General features: G+C 40.2%; 1 protein-coding gene and 1 long non-coding RNA gene across 4 annotated transcripts in view; one reads left to right on the top strand and one right to left on the bottom strand.

Moving 5' to 3' along the window:
- Positions 1 to 895: 895 nt before the first annotated feature.
- LOC143136776 (uncharacterized) lies at positions 896 to 3,097 on the top strand. The gene is made up of 3 exons (XR_012989450.1): positions 896 to 1,065; positions 1,695 to 1,825; positions 2,144 to 3,097. It is a non-coding gene; the product is annotated as an uncharacterized LOC143136776 (long non-coding RNA).
- A 3,108-nt stretch (positions 3,098 to 6,205) lies between these two features.
- dmd (dystrophin) overlaps positions 6,206 to 23,454 on the bottom strand; it is a 541,017-nt gene continuing 523,768 nt past the window's right edge. For all 3 annotated transcript variants that reach the window (XM_076297170.1, XM_076297171.1, XM_076297172.1), the window contains one exon: positions 6,206 to 7,723. In XM_076297170.1, the coding sequence (XP_076153285.1) occupies positions 7,629 to 7,723 (95 nt within the window). In that variant the 3' untranslated portion in view covers positions 6,206 to 7,628. The remainder of the gene's footprint in view (positions 7,724 to 23,454) is intronic.

Raw genomic sequence — 23,454 nt, 5'->3', positions numbered from 1 at the left:
AATCATACCGTGGAAGGAGAGGAAACGGAAGCATCATCAAAGAAGCAAGAAACATGGGGGAGAGGTGCCAGAGTGCGTCCTGCCAGAAATCAAAACAAATCCAATGCTGCGAAATTGACGAGGGGCGGAGGAAGGACATTATCAAGTACTTTTGGGAGAAATTGGACTGGAAAGAGAGGAGGATGTACGTGAAAACAATGGTGGAAGTGAGCGGTGTTAAGCGGCGCCGAACAGAAGCGGTCACATCTCGGAGGTCTGCTTCTCTGTTCTGTTTTTTATGTGTAGATGGGAAAAGAATAAGGGTCTGTCAGCGGATGTTCTTGTCTACACTTGGGATCAGGCAGTGGACATTCCTTAAGTGGGTAGGAAGAAGGGGAGATAGTCCCAAGAAGACTGAGAGGGTGAGGGTGACTACTGAGGAGCATAACTTTGTAAACACATTTCTTTCAAAACTTCCAAAAGTGCCGTCGCATTATTGTAGGTCCTCCTCATCCAAGCTGTATTTGGAGCCTTACTTCAAATCCATTTCTCATCTGCATTCCTTGTACCAGCAGGCATGTTCAGACAACAGCATCAGAGCACTATCACGACAGGTTTTCACAGTAGCGTTCAACCAGCTGAATCTTTCCTTATTTCATCCGAAAAAAGATCAATGCGACACCTGCTGTGCATTCAAAGCCGGGAACATCGAGGCTGCTGTGTGCACTGTAAAACCGAACAGTACAAGTAAAACAATGTTTTTGATTTGTAAACACTCAAAAATGAAAAAAAGTTAATAGTACTCTAATCGTCTGTGTTACTTGAACAAATTTGAACTTTTAAGTTGACAGCACTCATCCGCTTTAAGTAATTTGAAAAAATAGAAAGCGTGGGAAACTTCGCATATTGTAGCAAATTTGTAGGCGGATCTTCTGCCATACGTGGACCTTGTGTACAGCACCAACGCCGAGTGACAAGCGACGCCGCCAACGGTCGACCACCAGATGACAAGAGACGAGAACAAGAGCAGTGAAAATAGACAACGAGAGAGGAGACGACGAGAAGAGAGAAAAACCGCAATTAAACGTAAGTGGAAAAGTGAGGTGCATGTTGACCCTAAAGCACGTCCTTTATCATATTGTTTAAAAACCCGAATGTTTGAAAATATTGTCTTAGGCTACGTGACGTAACTTTATCCGGTTAGAACTAGCTAGCACTAGCAGCTAAGAATTTGGCTGCTGTATGCCAGCACTTGCTGGATCAGCCAGCGATCTAACTCAATTTGCCAATGTGAGTACTAAAAATATGAACTAATTAACCCCCGTTAGCACTATTTAACACAATAGCTTGGAAGTGCAAGCTTTGTGGTGCACTGCTTGATAACAGGGCACAGGTCCTGCAACATTATCGTTTACAGCATGTTAGCAATGTTTCCTCCATTAACGTTAGTCCACTGTCATGTTACTGACTGTCTGCACATTTAAGTCAGTAGCCTAAATTCATTTGACACGGTCACACACAGTTCATGCTCAGTCAGAATGTGTATTATTCGCATGTCAGCTGTGTAGTTGAAAACAACCATTTAATGTGCAAACTGTTATCGGCCATTTAAGGATGCATTTAAAGTGGCATTTAAAGCGACATCATGAGATGGTGGATTGTCCTAATAGAGATTGTCAGTATGTTCAAATGTGTATTCGTCCTTCAATTCACAGATTCAGAAGTTGATGCAAACAACATTGGCATTGAGAAGGAAGTTGATCATATCAGACGTCCTTCCCCGCAGACATAGCCTATTGGTTCCCTATTGGTTCGGTGGTGGCCTGCAATCATGTTGGAATCCCAGGTAAGCATTTCTTTTGTACAAATACTTGGAATAGATTCATTTCATGTGTGGTTCTGACCAAATGTGTTTTAAATCTTTACACTTACCCCCCTATTTTGAGTTTTTGCTCGAAATTGCACACCGCCTACTAACAATGGCCCTGTTTCCACATACTAAGAGTGCTTGACCCCCTTTGAAAGCAGAGGTCTTGTAGATTACAACTCCTCCATGGACTTAAGATAAAAAGAATGCGTTGGTTTCAGAAGCTGTACTATCAAAGAAAGGTAATCCTATTGAATTGCATTTTGTAGTTATTAACTGGCTTGTTTTCTCATGCAGGGATCCTCAGATGTAAATATCCGACGTGCTGTGGCGCTCCGTGGCCTTCCTTTCTACCTCCATGAGGATGATGCCACTTTTCTAAAGACATGGGATGTAAGTAAGTATGTTTTCTATTGACATGACAGTTAAAGCGTAACTGTGGCATTAAGCGACCCATGGCCTGTTGTTTCGAGGTCAACGCATGCTATTAGAATGAAAAACAATGAGAAAATTGAGTATACAACATAAAGCAAATACTGGTCCAGCAGCTTAAATGGGTGGTTCAGGATTTTGGACATAGGACCTAATTTCCAAGTTAGCAAGTGTGTTATTTATCAGTGGAGACCGTTTTTAACACGTTTCACCCAGTCCTCGTCTATTCAGGCGTTATATTTATTTGCCTCGGTGTACTATGGAGTGGGTAAGACTGTTTTTAGTGGCAGGCTTACACATACTGTTGACTCGCGCCAGCCTAGCACCTGCGAACTCTGCAACTAGAAGGACTGGATGAAACGTGTTGAAAACGGTCTCCAACTTGTGTTTTTATCTTGGATCTTGGCACAAGGGATTATAACACCTAATCCTGTGTATTAATGTAATATCACACTTGGTAACTTGGAAGTGAGGTCCTATGTCCAAAATCCTGAACCACCCCTTTAAACTAACCTAACAAGGCATTTGAACTGAACTGAAACTAAAGCCAAATTCCCTGGTAGGTTATCAATAGCTGCTGGGCCACTACTCAGTCTATGTTGCACCAATTTTTTTAATTCTTTTAATTTTATTCTTACGAACAGCCGTGACCTCGAACAACAGGGCTATGTGTCGAATAACGCTGGAGTTACATTTCAAGCTTTTGTTTTTCTGTTTGTTTTTTCACCAAGAAACTCCAGGGAAGTTACTTAGTATTATTTCAAGTAATTATTTCAATAATGCAACTGCCCTGGAAAAGTTTGAAGATAAAATGTTAAACTTAATATGACATGGTATTACTTGACATGTAATGCCTATTAGATATTCAATTAACACACAATTGTTCTTTGTTCATTTCTTCAGGTCTCTCAATCGGAGTTCCCAGATATTGAGGACCTTACTGTTGAACTCATTCTGATCAGCACGAACAGTGCAAATGCATCCCTCTGCCCAAAGAAGACTCCTGTTGTTTTGGATTGAAATGATTGTTGAATTTCCTAGCATTGGTCAGGCATTTGTCATAAAGTATCTATCTATCTATCTATCTATCTAGATAGATAGTATCTATCTATCTATCTATCTATCTATCTATCTATCTATCTGTCTATCGATCTATCTATCTATCTAGTCTTTATGCCCTTGATCTAAACTGTGTTTATTTGAATCCACTACAGCCCTGTTCTGAACTCCAACCTGTATTTGTTTCCATGGTTTACATGAAAATAAAAGATTAAGAAGAATTTCACTGGCCTTTGTCAACCTTTTTAATAATTTTCTTTCAAGTCCTTAGTTGAAACTAATCAAAATTGACAAGTTTGTTCAACTTTCTGGAAATTAAAACTTTTAAGTTTTAAATTTAATTTAAAGAATTGGTTGAAGCAAAATGAAATATTTCAGGCTGACATCAATAAATCCAATTAAGCTATCTAAGCTTAATTTTATTAATTACCGTGAACTCATGTAGTTGATGTTTCTTTAACTTAAAAAAACCTTGTTGAACACACTCAAAATTTGCTAGTGAAGACTAATTAAAAAAGGTAAGTTTCTTTGACTTAGCAAAACCGAGTTACTATTACTTAAATTTTTTTGTGTAATCGGTTTCACCAATTTTTTTGAGTTCAATTAACTTGTCGGGTTTTACAGTGTGGGAGAAACACCGAAAGAAAAAAGATGATGCCAGAGAAGAAAAGGAAAATGACAAACAACTGGTTACCAACACCTGCTTAGTTACGTGCATGGATCTGCAGAGCCTTCTCCTGTGCCCAAAACTTCAAGCGTCTGCCCTGTACTACAAGATGAAGCTTGGCGTCCACAACTTCACAATCTACAACATGGCATCACATGAAGCAAAAAATTACCTGTGGCATGAGGGTGAAGCGGGGCTCTCTGCCAGTGAATTGTACACTTTCTCAAATCCCAAGCATCGTACAGCGAGTTTGTCCTCTGGAGTGATGGATGTGGCTACCAAAACAGAAACCTCGTGCTCAGCAATGCACTGCTGAAGTTTGTAACGGAGATGAAAAAAACAGTTACTCAGAAGTACCTGGAAAGAGGCCACACCCAAATGGAGTGCGATTCAGTGCACAGTGTAATCGAGAGGAAGATGCGGGATCGGGATGTCCATGTCCCCGCAGAGTATGTGGCGGTCATCCGCGGAGCTCGTTCCCGCCCCTTCCCTTATGACGTTGACCACACCTTTTTCCATGACTTCAGCAAGGTCACCATCTGCAAGTCTCTCCGACCAGGCAGCAAAGTAGGATATCCGACCGTGCATGACCTCCGGGCAATCAGGTGTTTTTATAGACGTGTTTTCCATTAATAAATAACCATTAACAATAGCCATATCAACCTGAATTGTTTTGATTTATACATTTAAACTGCCTTCTGATTTCATCCTAACCCTTTGCTCTTTGTTCCCCAATACCCAATACCCCTTTTTTAATCTGTTCCTAGATACAACATTGATGGCAGCATGGAGTACAAGTTGCTCCACTCCGATCCCTGGCAGCCCTACTCCGTCCCATCGCTGAGGAAACCATGCCTCACTGTGGTCCCACTCCATCCATCCCGTCCAAAAATCAAAGCGGCGAAGTTCAAACATCTTCAGGAACTGAAGCACGTTGTACCGAAGGATTTTCATTCATTTTTTGACTCACTGTCCCATGACTGATCACTTACAATAGCACACACACACACAACAGCGCTCGCAAACATGCGCAACACACACAATAGTGCACAGTCCCTCAATCCTGTTCATTGACATGACATAAATTATACAGAAACATGCATCACTAATGAACTAACATCACTCAGATTGGCATCAAGATTAATTTAATGTTTAAATTGGTGTAGTTATACACAACTTGCAAGACCAATCAACATGACGAGCTCTGGATTCTGGTGCCTAAGTTTTAACAGGTTTTGTGTTGTAAAATTCTTTTGATAACTTTTGGCCAAGTTTGATAACTTTTAAGATATTGATTGAAATTTCTGTGTTTGATTGTGCCTGGAGACCTTCCCCCACCACATATCAGTTTGTGTGTCTGTTGTTGAAATGTAAAATTGTTTTTATACTGCCATCAACCCAGCGTTTAATGTCAGCCTTTTAAATAAATAAATTATAAATAAATAAATTACGGAGAGTCAGTTTAAAATTGCCAATGCCCCAATATGACGTACGTTGACAGTGCCAAGGTTGCTAGTCTTGCAATACGAGCTAAATAAACGTTTCTTTGATTGTCCTGGACATAACTCTAAACCAGTCGGTAGAAACATTTTTCATCCTGATGTCTGAAACCCAGGAGTGACGAAAATCACGGTGAGTCGGTTTGAAATTGCCAATGCGGCCGTCGCGCCTAAGGCTATCCGTTATCCAAGCGCAGTGCAGGAATGAAAGCACATAACCGGCCCTTGATTAAAATAACGTATCTATTTTTGGCAAAGTGATGATTATATTCCCACACTATAATAGGCTACATGTATAGACCTATGACATTGATTCGTCATATACCGCAGTTTCACTGCTTTGGAATGCTGTGTTTTCATCAAGGGACATGAATGTTTTGGTTATACGTGTTTTTAGTCGGACAGAAACGGTATCGGATGTGCACGTATATCATTTTACACTCGATTTAGGTACAGTGACGATTAAATTACCACACCAACAAGAATATCATGCCAATTAAAGGCATTAAGCCAAGTATGGCAACGCTGACTTCCACTGTTGTGGAGTTTCGCTGTTTTTTTTACTTCCTGAAAAGTAGCGTTTTTGGACATACGTGTTCTGTATCGGACAGCGACGATAAGCTGGTTTGTAGCTGATTTTTTCAGCAGGGGAATCAATGTACACTTGTAGAGCATTAAAATGTACCATGAGGAAATACAATGTGCTAGAATGTCATGCTTTATTGATGTACACAGTAAAGCATTAATTGTACAACAGTAAGGCAGATCTGATGTTAGGAAAGTCAAAATGTCAAATATTAAGTGACAAAAAAGCATCCTCTATATAAGTTAATTAATTGTACTTTTCAAACATGCGAAATACCATGGAAAATGTGGTTATTCTTTCCTTATCATCATCACCAGTGATTTCACACAAGTTTTTTTTTCCAATTAGGCAAAAAAACAAAAAGGTCAAATGTATATAACACACGTTCACTAAAACAAAACATACCAGTACCAGACATGGACTAGAACAGTGTGCAAAAATGAATTTTAATCTATCATAGAATGTGCTTGTTTTGTTCAGTCTATTGGCATGCACAAAATATTGTGCAGGAGGGTGACAGATCCTTGACCTTATCATTAAATCATTTGTTATCACTGAAGCACCAGCCTTTGTGGAGAAACAGTAGTCAGTAAAGATCCACAGTAGTTCCACAGTAGTGGAAATCACTAACAATCAGACAATCACCCAGACTTGATCATTACCACTGATGAGCTATCATCTCACAGTATATAAAACCTTTCATTGACATACGGTCATAATGAAGATTATTAATAATCATTTACTATGCATAGCACATGAGATTTCATCCTGTTAAAACCTTCTCTGATGCTATTATAAAAAAATATCAGCAGCTAATATTATCAATTAGTGTTAATGGTGGAAAAATCAATCATAAATAAAACACCAACTAGCAAGAGTAAAAAGGTAATTGTTCAAAGACAAAACAATACAATCATACCCTCCGGTACTCAAATACTAAACAATTTTTATGTAAATGTAGAGCATATTTTTATACTGAAATTTCAGAAATGTATCGTGCGGTAATTCCAGTGGACAGACTAAAACAGCTTTTTATCATATAACAAATCAACCAAAAGAATGAATTTGTCAGTATCAGTGTTTCATACAAAAAGTTGAAAACATTTTTTTCCTTCCTTGAAGGACATTACCTTCTGTCTGGCAATTTACTGCATTCGTAGAAACTCAGTCAAAAAATGATTTATTTGATAACCATCTTGCATTTTAGTAAGCATGTGATGAATATGCAGTTCAGTTATTAATATATTTTTTTTTAAATATAAAACACCCTTATGTTTACAATCACTCCTTTTAGTCAATACAAATGTTTGAAATATGTTTCATAGAAAGAAATAGCCAGTACATTGACAAGATTCACAGATTGTTTTTAAACAATTGCATAGAAGTTTAAAACCTGTCTTTGTTAATAAAACAATTTACTGTAAGAAACTACTGAAATCTACAAGTATTGGAACCAAGATCACTCAGCAAAAATAGATTCATATAGATTTTCTTCCTTGTAAACATGTCCATTTTACTTGCATGGGAGGCCAATGTCAGTCAGTTTGCTGCATCTTCTGTCATCATATTAACCAGGGACTCCATTGCACGGCCCACATCATCTGCCATATGAAACAAACTGCCAACACACACACCTGAGGAGAAAGAAACACAGCTCTACCAATCTGTATCACTCCCCTCCCCTCACATAATCACTCATTCCATATCCTGTCTAGAAAAATGAGAAATGGTTGGAAATATTCATGAGCGCAAAGAAATAAATGTTTTTTTTAAACAAATTTTACAAATGTAAAGTTGATGTGACTAAGAATGTATGATGAAACAGAAGAAAAGTTAAGAGTAAAGGGAGGACAAGCAATGATTCCAATTAGTACAGCAAGGGAAGATAAGATGAGAGAGGTAGAGAGAGTGTTACAAGAACCACTGACCTCTCACTGGTTTATTCGTTGCCCTCCTTGAGAACAGAAAACAAGCCAGGAAACAAAACAAAAGACAGGGACAGGGAAAGAAATGGGGAGAGAGTAAGTGAGGAATTATAAACGTCAAAAAAGTTGCAAAGTGGAGGACATAAGTATTGAATGCACATTGTGCACTGAATTGAACTTTCATTTGAGTAAATATACTCTACAGGACATTTTGATCAGGCTTTTTTTTATTTAATCCACAAGAAATCCACATATTGGGAAATATTAATAGCATTGTGGAAGCCAAGCAGGCTAGAGTTTGGAGCCAAATTTAGAGTTGATGTAATACTTGAAAGCTTTGCAGCTGACTTTGATAAGCTGTGAAGGACACACATTTTCACAAATAAAACAAATAATGTCTATGAGGTAGATAAATAGATAGATAGATAGATACATAGATAGATAGATAAATAGATACTTTATTGATCCCTAAAGGGAAATTCAAGGTCCCAGTAGCTTATGACACCACACACAACATAAACAGGATGATAAAAAAAACAAATCCACATGACTAAAATGAACAGTAAAGGATACTGAAGATACTAAAACCAGTGTTCTTGCAGGTTTCAATGTCAAATTTAAGACCTTTTTAAGACATTTTAAGACCATAAAGATTGAAATTTAAGACCTACACGACGCATTACCAAAAAATATTCAAATCAAAGAAATTCTGAAAAAATCATTGAAAAGTCGTTGAAAAAGCATTAATTTAATTTACAGATAAAGCAATCATATCAAACTAGTAACCTTCCACACCCAACGTCTACAACCCAACTGATTTTTACATTGCTCACTTGTAGTATACTCAAGGAAAAATATCTGTGTCACGTACCAAATGCCCTAAACCTTAAGCCCAAAATGAAAATAATCTAAAACAAACTAACCCTCAAATAGAATAGATTTTAGCAAGGAAGTCAAAAATGAGACGAGTTGAAACTGGGTGTGAAAGTGTGTTTTGGGTGGACACTCTGCACTTGTGTACCACTTGTAACCAACAGCAGACATCGCTCTGATCTAGCCAGTGTTGCCACAGTTACCTTGAAAAAGTAATCTGATTACTCCTTTAAAAAGTAATCTGATTACTCCTTTAAAAAGTAACTTAGTTACTTTTAAAATCAAGTAATCAGTAAAGTAACTGAGTTAGATTACAAGTTACTTTATTAGTTACTTTCAGCAGCTGCCGGCAACACCCCCCGCCGCCTCAACATAAAAATGACAACCGGTTTTGCCAATACTCACTTTATTGGAAATGCATTTTAACAGTAATGTCAACAATGTATAGCAGACATTTCTTGTAGTGTTTCAGGGTGTGGTACCTCTCATTGCAAGGCACAACACAAAGACCCACCACACACTGCCTACACATGTATTTTGTCTGACGGCGAATAGAAAACCCAACACTTCATTGCGGGTAAACTTTTCTGATGCCATTACACGATAATGTAATGCAAATACTCTCTGACGTTGACAATACCGCTCTGATACAAATGGCACACACGCACACTAGCTCCGGTATTTCTCACACTGATTCAATGCGCTCTAGCGGGAAGATTTTGTATAGAAGCATGACGTTTTTTCGACTCGGTGATGACGTATGCCATCTAGTGGAGTGGAGTTTGAACGAATTGTGACACCCTGTTTGACAAAATCGGCCGTTTTATTCAGTGCCGCATCTTGTCGACTAAAGTCGACCGTGGCGCCTAGAGGGTTAAATGTTCCTTTTTGGGGGCCATTGACTCTGCCACGACACTCCTGTTCCTAGATACACTGAACTAATTAATTTAGTTCGGGAAAAAAAAGATAAAAGCCCACCTACACTGAAAATTGATTGGTTGATTTAGCAAAACAGGCCAGGATGCTCTCTGTGTGCGCTTCAGGCACACATGCACCACCCCTCTCTCTCTCCCTCTCCGTCGTGTGCGCGCTAAACTCAGATGCACAAGCGATTTGAATTCCCGGTCTGGCTTGCGCGCTCTTGTTCGTTCTAGATTCCGGGAGATTTTATCTAATTTGCGGGCGTCAGGAAGGCGCTATCGGAAGACTCCCAGAACTTCGGGAGACTTGGGATGTCTAGCTATACAGCACTTTGTCACCAGCATAGAGTGTACAACGTACCTTAATGTTATCATGTTTAGCGGACACAAACTCAAAATAATGACTGTATAGCTAAAATGCGCATCTCTCTCCTCCCTCTATTGTTGTTTATGTTTGTGTTACTGCGTGGTATTACACGTGAGTCATCATGCTGAAAACGTGAGCGTTAGGCCTAATCCCCGAGACAAGAAAAAAGCAAAGAATATATTTTTTACTAAAGGTAAATGACAAAAATAGTAGGCCTAACACACAGTGACTTGGATAAGTCACTTTAATCTGATTGCTAGAAATAGTAGTAGAAAAAAGTGGTCAAAATAGAGTAACGCGGCATCACTGGATCTAGCCATGTCTCGTTGAAAGTAGGCCTACACTTTCCCATTTTCCACATGTAGCCGAACTTTAACAAATTCTGAGGAGACGCAGACGTATTTTGCGGGCAGGTATTGCATTTATCACAGGATTTGTAGATTTATCACTGCGTAGGCTACTTACCAACACCAATATCCCCCAGAAAGAACTACAACACACCAAACCAATGTTCTGAGCATTCTGCTGGTTTTGTTACAATGGTAGCAAAGACGCTAGAGCTCTGCTTTGCAAGCTACGACTCAATACTTTTTTGCTACTTCGTAATAACTTTCTGCAGCCAGCGTTTCTGGAAATGAACAATGGTAAAATATTTTTTAGACCTGACTAAATGAATTCTAAGACCTCGGAATGAAAATCTGTCCGTTTTTAAGACGTTTTAAGGCCGTTTAAAAGACGTTTTAAATTTAAAGTTCTGAATTTTAGGCTTTTTAAGACCCTGTGGGAACCCTGTAAAACAAGGATCCACATAAATGTACTGTACTGTATAAACATGAATGATCCACATGAATGTAATGTATAAGCATGAGGCCGGATATGCCGTGGTAAGGTGCTCAGTAAAGTGTGTGTCATGGTCAGTGTTGCCAGATTGGGCGGGTGGCCACCCAATTGACCGATCCCAAGTCCCGCCCCCTTTTATTATGTCACAATCAGGACTTTGGCGGACCTCGGTCAACCTCGGACCTCGGATGGCCCGCCAGGGCTACTTGGTGAGGCTTGGCCTCACAAATGCGCTCGTGCTTTAGATGGCAAGAAAAATCTTCACAATATAGTCCTATTAACTGACCACCCGATTCACGTTGGCTGGGGGGCAGGGGGGACCATCAGACATTTGTGCCCAGTTAATCCGGCCCTGCCCCCAACAAATCACACCTTCCCACCTCTTTGACAGCTTAAAAGAAGTCGAGAGGACTCCTAACTCAGACCTATTCACAAAGCTGTTTTTGTGGCATTTCGCCGTGTTTTGAAATCCTATGCGGCAACAGGAGCTTCCAATCGCGAGGGAACAATTTTGCATTCATAAAAGGGATGCAATAACGCCACCAACAACAACCAAAACTACTCATTGTTAACATGTAAATTAAATGTAACATTTCATTTTAACCCTCTATACCCCAGTGGAATTCTACAACAATGCCCCAGATTCCTGGGAATTCTAAGAAAAAAGGGCAATCTGAGAAACATTTCAAATAACCAAGAATAACTAAAAATCTAATGAAAAGTGTCAATTGTAAGTTTCTTTCAGTTTAAAGATTAGAAATGGCTCTTTCAAATGATATATGATCCATTAAGAATTATATATTCATGTTTCCCATAGACGGCCATAGGCCTACTCACTTACTCAAAGTCTCAAAGTCTTTCACTAACAAAAAAATAATAATTATGGTTCACATATTTCTGTATTAGAAGCTGGGAAACAAGATACTATATGAGTACTGATTTCATTGAAATAGACTGGCATATTTTGCACTTATTTGGGATTTAGCTGGACAGTGAGCCTTACAGCTAAAAAATTATGAGGATATGAACTAACGTAGGCCAGAAGCATAGCGCATGAAATCGTGACTCATTTGATAAGCATGTCACCAAGAACAGGGACTGTTAAACCTGACATGGATTTATGTTTTGTTTTACATGCACATCATGTTATATAATTTATCTAAACTTGATCAGTTGATGATAATGAACCTGTTGCACTCGTTCACTAACCTTCAACCTATCCTGTGCTAACATTACGAGTCTCAGACTAACGTTACATCAGTGAAGGTAGCAAATTAGCAGGCTTTTTTGTAATCACAAAGATTCGAGACATTGGCCTACTTGTATACAAATACATTTTCCTGACATCCATAAGCAGAAAACACAACGGTGGTTCCGGCTTTGGTTATTAGTCAACATAAAAACTAATTTAGGGAGACATACATAAGTAGTAGTTTGCAATAACTATCTGTAAGTGGGATAACGATAATGTTAGCTTTACTGTACATGCCAGAAAGGGGTAATGTTAATGTTATGTGTTAAGATATAACTGCAAATAAACCTGGCATGGGTTTATCATAAACTTTATTGTTAATTAGGCCATGACCCATCACTGAATTATGCCTATATTTTGCTGGTGCTAGCTAAACTCAAACTGACTTTCACAGTGACAGCCATACGATTTTTTTATGCCAGAGAGGCAGCTAAGTCAGTCATGACAAACGGGAGGATGCTAACGTTGAATATATTACACTTTCATGTTTTTATTTTGTCATTTTCTTACATCAATATGATCGTCACTTACATCAAAACATGGTGGATGCACATCAATACTATCTCATCTAATGAGAAAAGAGGCGAACGCTTGTTAGAAGCCATAACTCCAGAGGCACCGTAAGTCCTCAGCCGGTTAGTTAACAGGCTAAACTCAAAAATACCGGAGAAATGTCAAAATAAAAGTCTGGTGTTTATGTATCCACTAATGCTGTATTATTTCATGTATGAAGGTTATACTGTAGCAGATGTCTCTTTAAGAATTGCGGCCGGCCGCGGCCATTACAGGAGAATATAGAACGGCCGTCGACGGCCGCTACGGGGTATAGAGGGTTAAATCAAATTCATTTTCATTTCATTTTGAATCAAATTAAAATGTTCTCCTCTTTGCAAACGTAGGCATATGGTGACAGATTAATTTAATAATGTTGCAAAGATACTGCATCAATCCGTAGGCCTATGTTTCATTACTAGGCTATTTGTTTATTCATTTAGGCTAGGCCATTTAATTCAGTTATTAATCATCTTCCGTCCTTGCACTACTTGTGTAGCGCACGCATTCTCAGACCTGTCACCTGTCACTCATCATCGTAAGGGAGGTGTTTGGAATCATAGACCTCTGAAGTTCGCCTACAAAAAAGAACCAAAACGGCCATCTTTGCCCATATAAGGAGATCCGGTTGTTAATTGAAGCTAACTACCTATGGCAAGTTGCATTGAAAGTTAGCTCTGGGGTAGCAAAAATCTAAGTGTGCCGCCTTCACGTACCGGAGATCACAGTATCCACTCGAAGGCAGAGGACAAAAGTGCGTTCAGGAAAACGTCTGCATTTCAGACTTTTTCATCCCCGTGAGAGTTTAACAGGTGCGATAATTCAAAATCCCATGTTATTTTCCCATAGGAAAAATCGCCAGATACCGGATGTCAAAGATGGCAGCTTTTTTGTAGGCGAACTTCAGAGGTCTATTCCCGCGTTACAATCGTCAGCCAATCAAGGTGGTCACTTCAGTAATGACGTCATCCATAGCAACGAAGACTCACTCCTAGTTTAGGAGTTGTCATTTTTATTTACTAAGAGTATGACCCTGGTGTCTAACCCAATGCATAGCCCATTTACACAAATTAATGGTTGAATATTAGTGATGATCATTGTTATTTAAGAACATGCAGTGTGCGTAGGGCACCAAAAACATCTTGTTCGTAAAAAAGCATCATACCGCACATTGTGGCGGGTCTGTTATTTAACCTAGGCCTACTTACTGTAGGCTGAGCAAACCACAGGCCGGCCTTCTGTTGAAGAATTTTATATAAAGCCTGCGCTAACAGTAATCCTCCTGCCCCCGATACCACAGCTGTGGATAGTGTGGAATGTTCAAGTCATAACACAATCCAATGTGTGTCTCAATTGTCCCCCGCTGACCACCTCACACATTTTTCTAGATTTTGCAACGACTTTACATGACACAATGCCATAAATATGCCAGTTTTTAGGACACAGAATAATGTTTGTAATGATACCAGTTAGGCCTACGTTTAACAGTAACAAGTGTAATGAGCTATTCATTGTCGAAGGTGCATGGTGAAGTGAAATTCTTACTTTGGAAAACAACCATTTGCCGAGATCATCAGAATAGGCTACTATTCTGTGTGTTCTGGACTGCAGGTAACTTGTTAAGCCAGTGGTTCTCAAACTTTTATTTCATTCCCCACTTTGATCAAGGGGCATGACAGATGATAGTGGAAATAACGTGTTATCCCGAGGCCTTTGCAAGTTAGCATCTCCGACTGTAGTCTACCCTTTTAAAAATATAAGTTTTCGATGTCCCAAACGGAGAGCCATACTTTATTGTTTTTAACGATCTCTATGCTATTTACCAAAATGTAGGCATGGGAACATGATGAAGTAGGCTATCCATCTGTCGTGTGTTAAATTATTGTGATTACGAGCCAGTGGTTTTCAAACATTATGCGTGACTCGGACATCTAACTAAATGCAACAGGCTCATATCGTCCTCGCATTCACTAAATGAGGACCAGTGTTTTGTCAAATTGCAAATAGCTATTAGTTTTAACAATTTTTTATGATAGTATGAAGTACTTTTTGTATAGGCTACTATTTTAATCTTGGAATATGGGGAGGGAAGTGGCAGTGTTTTTTGCGCGTTTGCAGAAGTCAGCCAAATATGAATGTAATTCTGTGGCATAAAGCAGATGTATTTGTTTATTGTACAGAAAAAAAAAAATGACATGTCAAGCAGTCAATTGACTACATTGCAGTCAAGAAGTAGGGCAAATTAACGTGGGTCATAGTTGTCTAGCCTAGGTCTAGTTAAAAACGTCACTAGATAGCAGGGCTTTGAACCGGTTCAACGAACGAAAACGAAAACCGGGAACTTTTTGTATTTTACAGGAAACAGAAACGAAACCGGAAACGTTATTATTTTTTATGTTCTGGAACAGGAACACTTATTTAAAAATAATGGTAACCGGTTAATACCGGTTTTATTTCGTTCCTTAAAGTTTTCGTTGCCTAATTAACAAAAAAAAAAAAAAGTAATTATTTTCCTGCGCACGTTACCATGACGGCTGAGGTTCACTTCCTGTGTGACATCACATCAGACATTCGCTGAGTCTGACTGAATGGAGAGAGAGCGTAACACCCAGGCTAGAGAGAGCGGTGCCTCCACTCCACATCTTAAATAAGAGGTAAATTACGACCCATCGTTAATTAAAACGGTCATTCCAAACTCAATATCAATAGCTATATTTGTCGAATCCACGTTAATGATGGACTATAGCGAACATTTGGCTAAATGGCGCCAACACCTCTGTTTGCCTAATGCACAGATAGCTAGCTATTCTTGGTAACACACTAAACAGATTATCTTTCTCATTTGTGGCACCTTTTTTGTTTGTGTAGATGGGAAGACATACAGAGAATCCAAATCGCCAACATTTTTTCTTTGACCCAGCAACAAACAAATCGAAGTGCAAAGTTGAGGGATGTGGAGCCGAAATAGCGGGCAACCATGGGGGGAACTTGCAGAGGCATATCCAAAGGCGTCACCCGGACCTGTTTGATAAGTCTTCGAACTCTACTGCTACCACACAAAAAAGACCTGGCACGAGTCAAAGAACTTTAGATGAGGTTACTGTGAAGAAGCCAAAATTGCTCCATGTACCCATTACATCGGAGGCCCTCGTAGATGCGTGTTTGGAGCTGGTCACAGTGAACGGCAGACCATTTTCCTTAATGGAAGACACTGGCTTTAGAAAAATAATTGACCCACTACAACAAGCAATTGGAAATGGTTTCGCAATTAATTCAGCCAACATTCGTGAGAGGGTCACAACACTCGCTGACAGCAAAAGGAGAAAACTGATAGACGAGCTTAGTGGCAGGCTTATCCTGCTGAAAATTGACAGTGCCACTTGCAGGGATCGCTCTGTTTTGGGGATTAATGTGCAATATGCAGAAGGAGAAAACATTGTGTTACGGACGTTGGCTATATATCTTCTGTGGTACAGGAGGTGTTGGAAGAGTATAAAATCAGTCTGAAGCAGGTGTACTCAATCACTGCGGACAACGGTGCCAACATGCAAAAAGCAGTGCAACTATTGTCCGACCTGCAAGCGACAGGCAATGATGATGAGGAGGACACTGATGTAGACACAGAAGCTGACGACACGGGAAGAGAACCTGATGTTGAAATTGATTCTGTTGTTCAGGGGCAGATCTTGCGCAGTGTGCGTTGTTCAGCACACACTTTACAACTAGCAGTAGATGATGCATTGAAAGAGAAGGGGGTGTCTAACGTCATTGGTTAAGCACGGCGTGTTGCTAAAAAGTTGCGCACTCCAAATGTTGTGGCCGTTATTAAAAGAATGGGCCACAGGAGGGCCATAGTTGACTGCCCCATGCGCTGGCATTCCACACATGACATGCTCGAACGACTTTGCGAGCTCAGATCGTTTTGTGATGACATGTCGCCTACCGTTAATGAGCTGCATTTAAGTGAACCCCAGTGGCAGGCCATTTCAAATATAGTCAATGTGTTGAAACCTGCAAAAATTACAACCAAATGCATCCAATCAGAACAGCTTACCGCAGGTGACTTTTACGGCCAGTGGCTGAAGTGTGTGTTAGATACCGACAAAATTGACAGCCCCTTTGCCAAACGACTGGTCCAGTGCATGAAATCACGTCAACATACATTGTTTGAAAATGACGCATTTATGGCCGCTTTATTTGTTGACCCTAGGTATAGGCTATTTTTGACAGATAATCAGGCTGACATGGCGAAATTACACCTGTGCCGCACTTGGGACATGATCCAAAACCTGTCCGCCGCCCCCAACACAGACAGCGTAGCTGAGCGTTCATCATCTTCATCTGAAGATGATGAAATTAAGAAGCTGCTGGTGGCTAAAGAAAGACAAACCACTGTCATACAAAAGGGCCGAGTTCCCATTGCATCGTTGTTAGACGCCTATTGCAGAGAAGCGCGTTTAAAGCGCACCGAGAATGTTCTTCGTTATTGGGCGTCCATGGCCGCTTCAAATGCAGATATGCACAAACTCGCAATGTCCGTCATAGCCCTCCCCGTGACCCAAGTCAGCGTGGAGCGCGCATTTTCATCTTTGAAGTTTATTCTTTCTCCGCTTAGGTCGTCCCTGAATGATAAAATTCTGGAGGATATTCTTTTCATCCGCCTGAATAAACAGTTTGGAATGTAGGCTGACCCATTTGCACTTGGTTAACGTCAGATATGGGGAGTAATATGCTTTTGTGACTGCATGATTTCTTTTATTTTTATTTATTATTGGCTGTTAGGCATATTTTTTGCATCGTGGCAATTTAGCCTAGGCGATTTAGCCTAGGCTCTCGTTAGGCCTAATGTCAGTCACAAATCTTTGTTTTTTTGTTGTTTGTTTAAAAATGCCAGGTTGGAATTTGTTGTTTTAACAATAAACTACACATTTGAAATAATTGTAGGTCTTTTTAATTATTATTATTATTATTATTAATAATATAATTATTATTTAATAATGGTTGTATTTGGTTTAAGCTGGATGCGAAAGATGTGACATAATTCTATAGCATTAAACAGCTGACAGGAACGAAATTAACCGTTCCGGGATCAGTATTTTTTTGTTCTAACCGGTTCGGGAACGTCAATTTATTGGTGGAACTCATAACCGGAAACGTTATTATTCTGTTTCTGTTCGGAACGAACCGATTGGGAAAAAAAATCGGTTCAAAGCCCTGCTAGATAGTATTAAATCGCCAACAACATTGTTTTCTGCAGAAGCCTACCCAAGGCTACAGATTAATTCTGAACAGTTATTTCTCTACTGGCTCAATTATCACACAAGACACTGTTTTGATTTGCGTAGTTGCGTTACCCCCAACACTGACAATAACGTAGACAGCAAATTAAGATATTTTTTCGTTTTGTGGAGCGGCACCGGTAGGCTATCAAAAGCAGATTTCGATTTTTGTTACCACCGTGTAGTCAAGCCTTAAGCCAAGTAGCCTAAATCGAGGTAATGTTTAATTATGCATGATTTATTTTGTTATTGAATTCGTAGGTTGGGATTCCTCTCGGCAACAATTATGTTTAAAGGTAGCCTCCTGCTTTTTCAGAAGGGGCAGCAGTCAGGCTACTGACAGAGCGACGCACAGTGGCTGAAAGTGGTACTAAAGTTTCACGCAGCTTCACGCCGCGTAATGCGTGACTAAAGTGGCCATTTGAAAGCGACGCCCACTGTACATTTGCAGAACAGGCAAATAGCCTCGAAAGGCAAATGTTATTGAAGACATCATTAAAGGAATGCATCATGGTCTGAAACATTTATTAACAATGTTACCATCCAAAGATACAGTTAGAATGGTGAAAACAAGAACATATTAACAACAAAAACATTATTTAACAATTGTTTAGTTAAGGCATAACTTGGATGATTATAACAACGATGATTATAATTTGGCACCCCCACATCGCACAATAGTAAACAGTACATTTGCCTAAGACCAATGTCAAGATATATACTTGGATTTATTGATTGTGCTTTAGATAGATAGATAGATAGATAGATAGATACTTTATTGATCCCCATGGGGAAATTCAAGGAAAAAGTCCTTTAGTGTATAAACAAGGTTTTTCTGTCTATCTGGCATGGTGCTCATTCAGAGTGGGGCTGGTAATTGGCCAGCAGGTAGATTGTTAATAGGTACACCTGAATTTGATCAGGGGGAGGAGCTAACAGCAATTAGAGAGGGCTGAAAGAAGAGGGAAGCGGAGAGTGTCTCTCGGGTCTCAGGTGTTGTAGTTTCATGCGGGGTAAGGTGTGTGCACATGCTGGGAGATTTTGGCTAATAAAAAGTCATTTTTATATTTTCACGTTTTCTGCTGACTTAATTTTCAGGACCCTGCTCGGACTACATTCTCACATTTGGTGGCAGTGGTGGGATGCCGTGTCCAGGAATAATTAACATCAGTCAGCAGTGAACTGGGAGTTTTTTTTTTTCATTCCCCACATTTTGGATTTCGGGTTTTTGACTTTCTTGTACGTCATGGAGGACTGTCCTGATCGAGAGGATGCAGCAGACTTCCTGTGGCTGTGGTATAATGACCAGATGGATGCGCTTGGTACAGCCCCTCGTCTGATTGAACGCGTTGGGGAGAAGTTTCCTGTATCATGGCCAAAGTGGATTACCCTGCAGCCAGCTACAACCCCCTGGGAGGAGGCCTGGAGGGTTCAGCGTTTTCTGCAGGAGGAGATGGGTGTCTGTCTGGGTGGGAAGCCATGTGACTGTCATCGCAACAGTGCAGAGCGGTCCTTTTGCCTCTACTGTCGTGAGGAGGATCATGGCTGGTTTGCTTGCCCAAAGGCTGGGGACCAGTGGTGTGGGCACTGCAGGCAGTTTGGTCACCACGTCACAACTTGTGTTTTCCGTCAGCCCTGGGACATAGGGTGTGATGTGAATCCAGCTACTCAGTCTGCTACAGCCGAGGTGCGGAATGTCCAGCACCTACAAGCAGCTGAGATGGGACCTGTTGAGGGCTATAGAGCCCCTGGTGAGTGTTTGGTGTCGGTGCAGGCTTGCTCCCAAACTGCAGGCTGCATTGGTCTCTGTGCAAATGCTCTGGGGCCTGGAATGATTAAGGATCAGCCTCTGATTGGCAACGAGCACTGTCGTGTGTCAACTTCAGCTGAGACTGTTTCTGAGGATGAGGACTCTTCTGAGTCTGGTATTGAACTGGGGGAGTGGACAAAGTCTAAAAGGTGGCTTGGGAAAAAGACTCGGAAAAAGAAGGCCAAGAAGCAGAGGCCTCCTCGGCTAAAAGAGCCTCCTACAGCTCCCCAGTTAAAAACTGTTTGTGGTGATGGACTACCTAATAATACCTAATAATAATGACTGGTCTCAAAGTTATGTGCCAGTAGGACTGTTTTGTTTGGGCATTTACAGTGGGTCCCTGTTAAGTTTGGACGGGTTCCTTCAGGAATCACGATCCCCATTTTCTCGGCAGAAATGGCACAAACTGCAGTTGACACAAACAACCACAAGGTGTCACTTTGGTGCCACTACTATTTTTGATGCGACTTGACTTACTGCTTCCATGATGCAGTTTCCAAGTCAGTAGAACAATCAGAGAAAGCTGAGCCATTACCAAACATATATGATAATACAATAGCGTGAGTTTATATATCTTATACCCTATTTGTCACGGTTACTTATAGATTTGATAGTGTAACGATAAGCGCATAAGAGACTTTCAGCGGGGGCACGGAAACTTAAATTGATCACGGTAGTTTAAGCGTACACTTGACAAAACATTCTAATATGAAAATGTAGATGCAATTGTTGTAAGATGGTGCAGCTCCTTTAAGAAAGCACCGTTGAGACTGGAGCGAGTCATATTCAAAATGCAAAAAATAACACCGCAGATAAAACCAATTATCCTCATTCATTGCAACCGCAGCATGCCTGCTTGCCGACGTTTAAACAAAAAAGATATCAAAGCACCTTTTGCGTTTGAATGTAACACGAAAAAATGTTTAAACAGCTGGACAAATGATTTAGCTAATTGATTATAGCCTGTACACCAGCAATTGTTGAACATTTGGAAAAAGATCGCTCAGCTGTTGCCACAGTCACAGGCAATGTCAGAAACAACATGAGAGCAGTACACACTTCCCCGAATGTGGATGTTACACTGTCAAAATCTACCACCAGCATTTTGGCAAGTTGAAAAATAGATGACTTCTGTGAAATCTCTGCTTTAAAGCAAGACCTAAATGAGTGGAGTTGTGTTGGGAATGTCGGTGCAATGTCCATGCTATAATGGTCTGACAAACGTACTGCCTTTTCAAGCAGTTCATCATCACCTGCGAGTTGAAGGATCATAGGACGTAAAGACTCAAACACATAACAAGTTCCCCGCATGCTTGCACATCTTTGGGAGAGCTGACTGATTATGATGTCCAGAGTTGCATTAAATACCTGCACTTTGAAGTATCTCTCTGCATCGGTTAAGCGTTCATCTTCCGATAGTTCGTCAAAGTGACGCTTCACTCTCCGTGCTCTAACATTTTCAAATGTACTCTGAACCCCCATTTATTTATTAAATCCAGTTTTCTACTCTATCTCCATGATATGCTTAGCCTATAGAAAGACGAAGTCGGGAAAGTGCTTCAGAGAAAACGTATTTATTGAAATAATGAACAGTCTACATTCTACATTCTACAGTCTAAATTTAAAGCACGTTGAATCCCTGGGAAGATTTGCGTGTTGTGCGGAGGAATTCGTTGATCTTATTGATGCAGTCCTTCAGTTCACTCCTCCCCATAGCAGGGAACTTTCGTTGCAGTGTTGAGACCACAAAGTTTTTCACATTCTGCGGCAATGCTCGCTTGCCCTTCGCTCCATCCCAGTTGGTGGTTTATAGTGTTCCTCTGTGACGATGGACCTGAAGAACAGGCATCCGTATCTGCCCACTTGGCCGTAGATCATTAAATCATTCAAAATGTGTGAAAGTCATTAGGCTGGAAGCGTGTCTACTGTCAGTGACTAATGCGAGAAGCGGGTTCTGTGTTGTAGGCTATGCATTTTTCCGACACTTGGCTGCAAGCTCCCCTCCCCCACCCCCTTCTTTCACAAGCAGTGCAGCTTTCTGAAGCGGTGCCTTTTGAAGCTAATGTAACAAATACCACCAATATTGTTGTGTGGCAATAAAAGTATCCAGGGTTTGCGCAAGTAGCCTAAATATTAGGGATGCACGATATATCGGCGGCCGATATATTATTAGCCGATAAGTGAAAAAATGAAAATATTATTATCGGTCCGATAACAGAATTCTGGCTGATAATTTGCGCCGATATTTTTTAAAGTCCTAATTTAAGCCTAGGCTACGTAAGGTCCGTCTGGCTACACTGAGCTACTTGAGCTTGGTTGGCTATACTTTTTCCTCAATATAATGTCAGCGGTGTGAATGTATTTCACCACTCTAACAAAATCTGTGGATATGCGTTCATTTGGGAATCTGCATCTCAAAATCCTCTCGTGAATGATCCGCCATTTAACCTTAACAGAGCCGTCTTGTGCTGGTGTGTTTGCACTTTACCGCGCTGGTCGGGGAAACAAATAAACAAACTCGTTAGTGGGACGAGTACATAAGTAGGCCTAGTTCTAAGTTGTGTTTTAGTATTATATTTGCATTACTTTATCTTGGGTTTTGTATTATTACCTAGAAATATGCTAACCATTCGTGCTTCAGTTCCAGACAGGTCATCATAAAAAGTTATTAAAACCTTCGGGGCTAACTCCTTTCATTTCTGCTGCAGCAGGTTGTGCGCAACAGAGTAGACGAACATAAGATACAGTCTGAGGAGTTGCAGCTTTATTCAGTTACCCGCAGTTGAAGTTGTGAAGTTTCCCTCACAAACACTGATTTGGTCGCTATACTGTAGCTTATTCCAAACTGAGCCGTTTATGAGCGTTTAGTCCTAAATGAAAACGATTCAAACTCTCTAGCCACTCACTCGCAATTCACTGACGTCAGGTTTACTTAAAGGAGCCACACATACTGTAGGGCTAGGCTACTGTTATGTTGTTGACTGCCTTACTATTGAGGACTATTATGAGTTCTGTCCATCATTTGGTGGTAGGTAAAATTACTGCAATAAAATTATGCTTATTAAATGCTTTCCCCAAATCACTTTTCACAATTTTTTTTCAAGAGTAATATTATCGGTTATCGTATCGGTATCGGCCACAACAAACCAATAAATATCGGTTATCGTTATCGGCCCTAAAATTCCATATCGGTGCATCTCTACTAAATATATAAATAAATTAAGGACATACAATCCTTAACGTGAAAAAGCTTAACGTAGCTTAATGTCCCAAAACAACAAGTCGTTTTATGCGCTCATTATAAAGAAAGTTTAACGTGTCCCAAAACAGCTGTCAATTAATCACCAAACGTCAAGAGGGTTGAGTCTGAATGACACCGAGTTTTAGACACTGACTTTTTGAAGTTAAGAAATATTTTCGTAATGAAAATGGTAATTTAACCAATAAAGGCTGAAAACATGTAGCCTACAGTAAAACTCAGCAACCCAGCAGAAGACTATTATAGGCTATTGGCAAATCATTGAGCATCATTCACACATTGTATTCT

The sequence above is a fragment of the Alosa pseudoharengus genome, unplaced genomic scaffold, assembly GCF_046254945.1.
Source record: "Alosa pseudoharengus isolate Yale_2024_CS ecotype anadromous, Long Island Sound unplaced genomic scaffold, YU_APseudo_1.1 YU_APseudo_1.1_scf_20, whole genome shotgun sequence".
NCBI classification, from domain to species: domain Eukaryota; kingdom Metazoa; phylum Chordata; class Actinopteri; order Clupeiformes; family Clupeidae; genus Alosa; species Alosa pseudoharengus.
The sequence above is the reverse complement of the archived record's forward strand: the minus strand, read 5'-3'. Positions and strand labels throughout refer to the sequence as shown.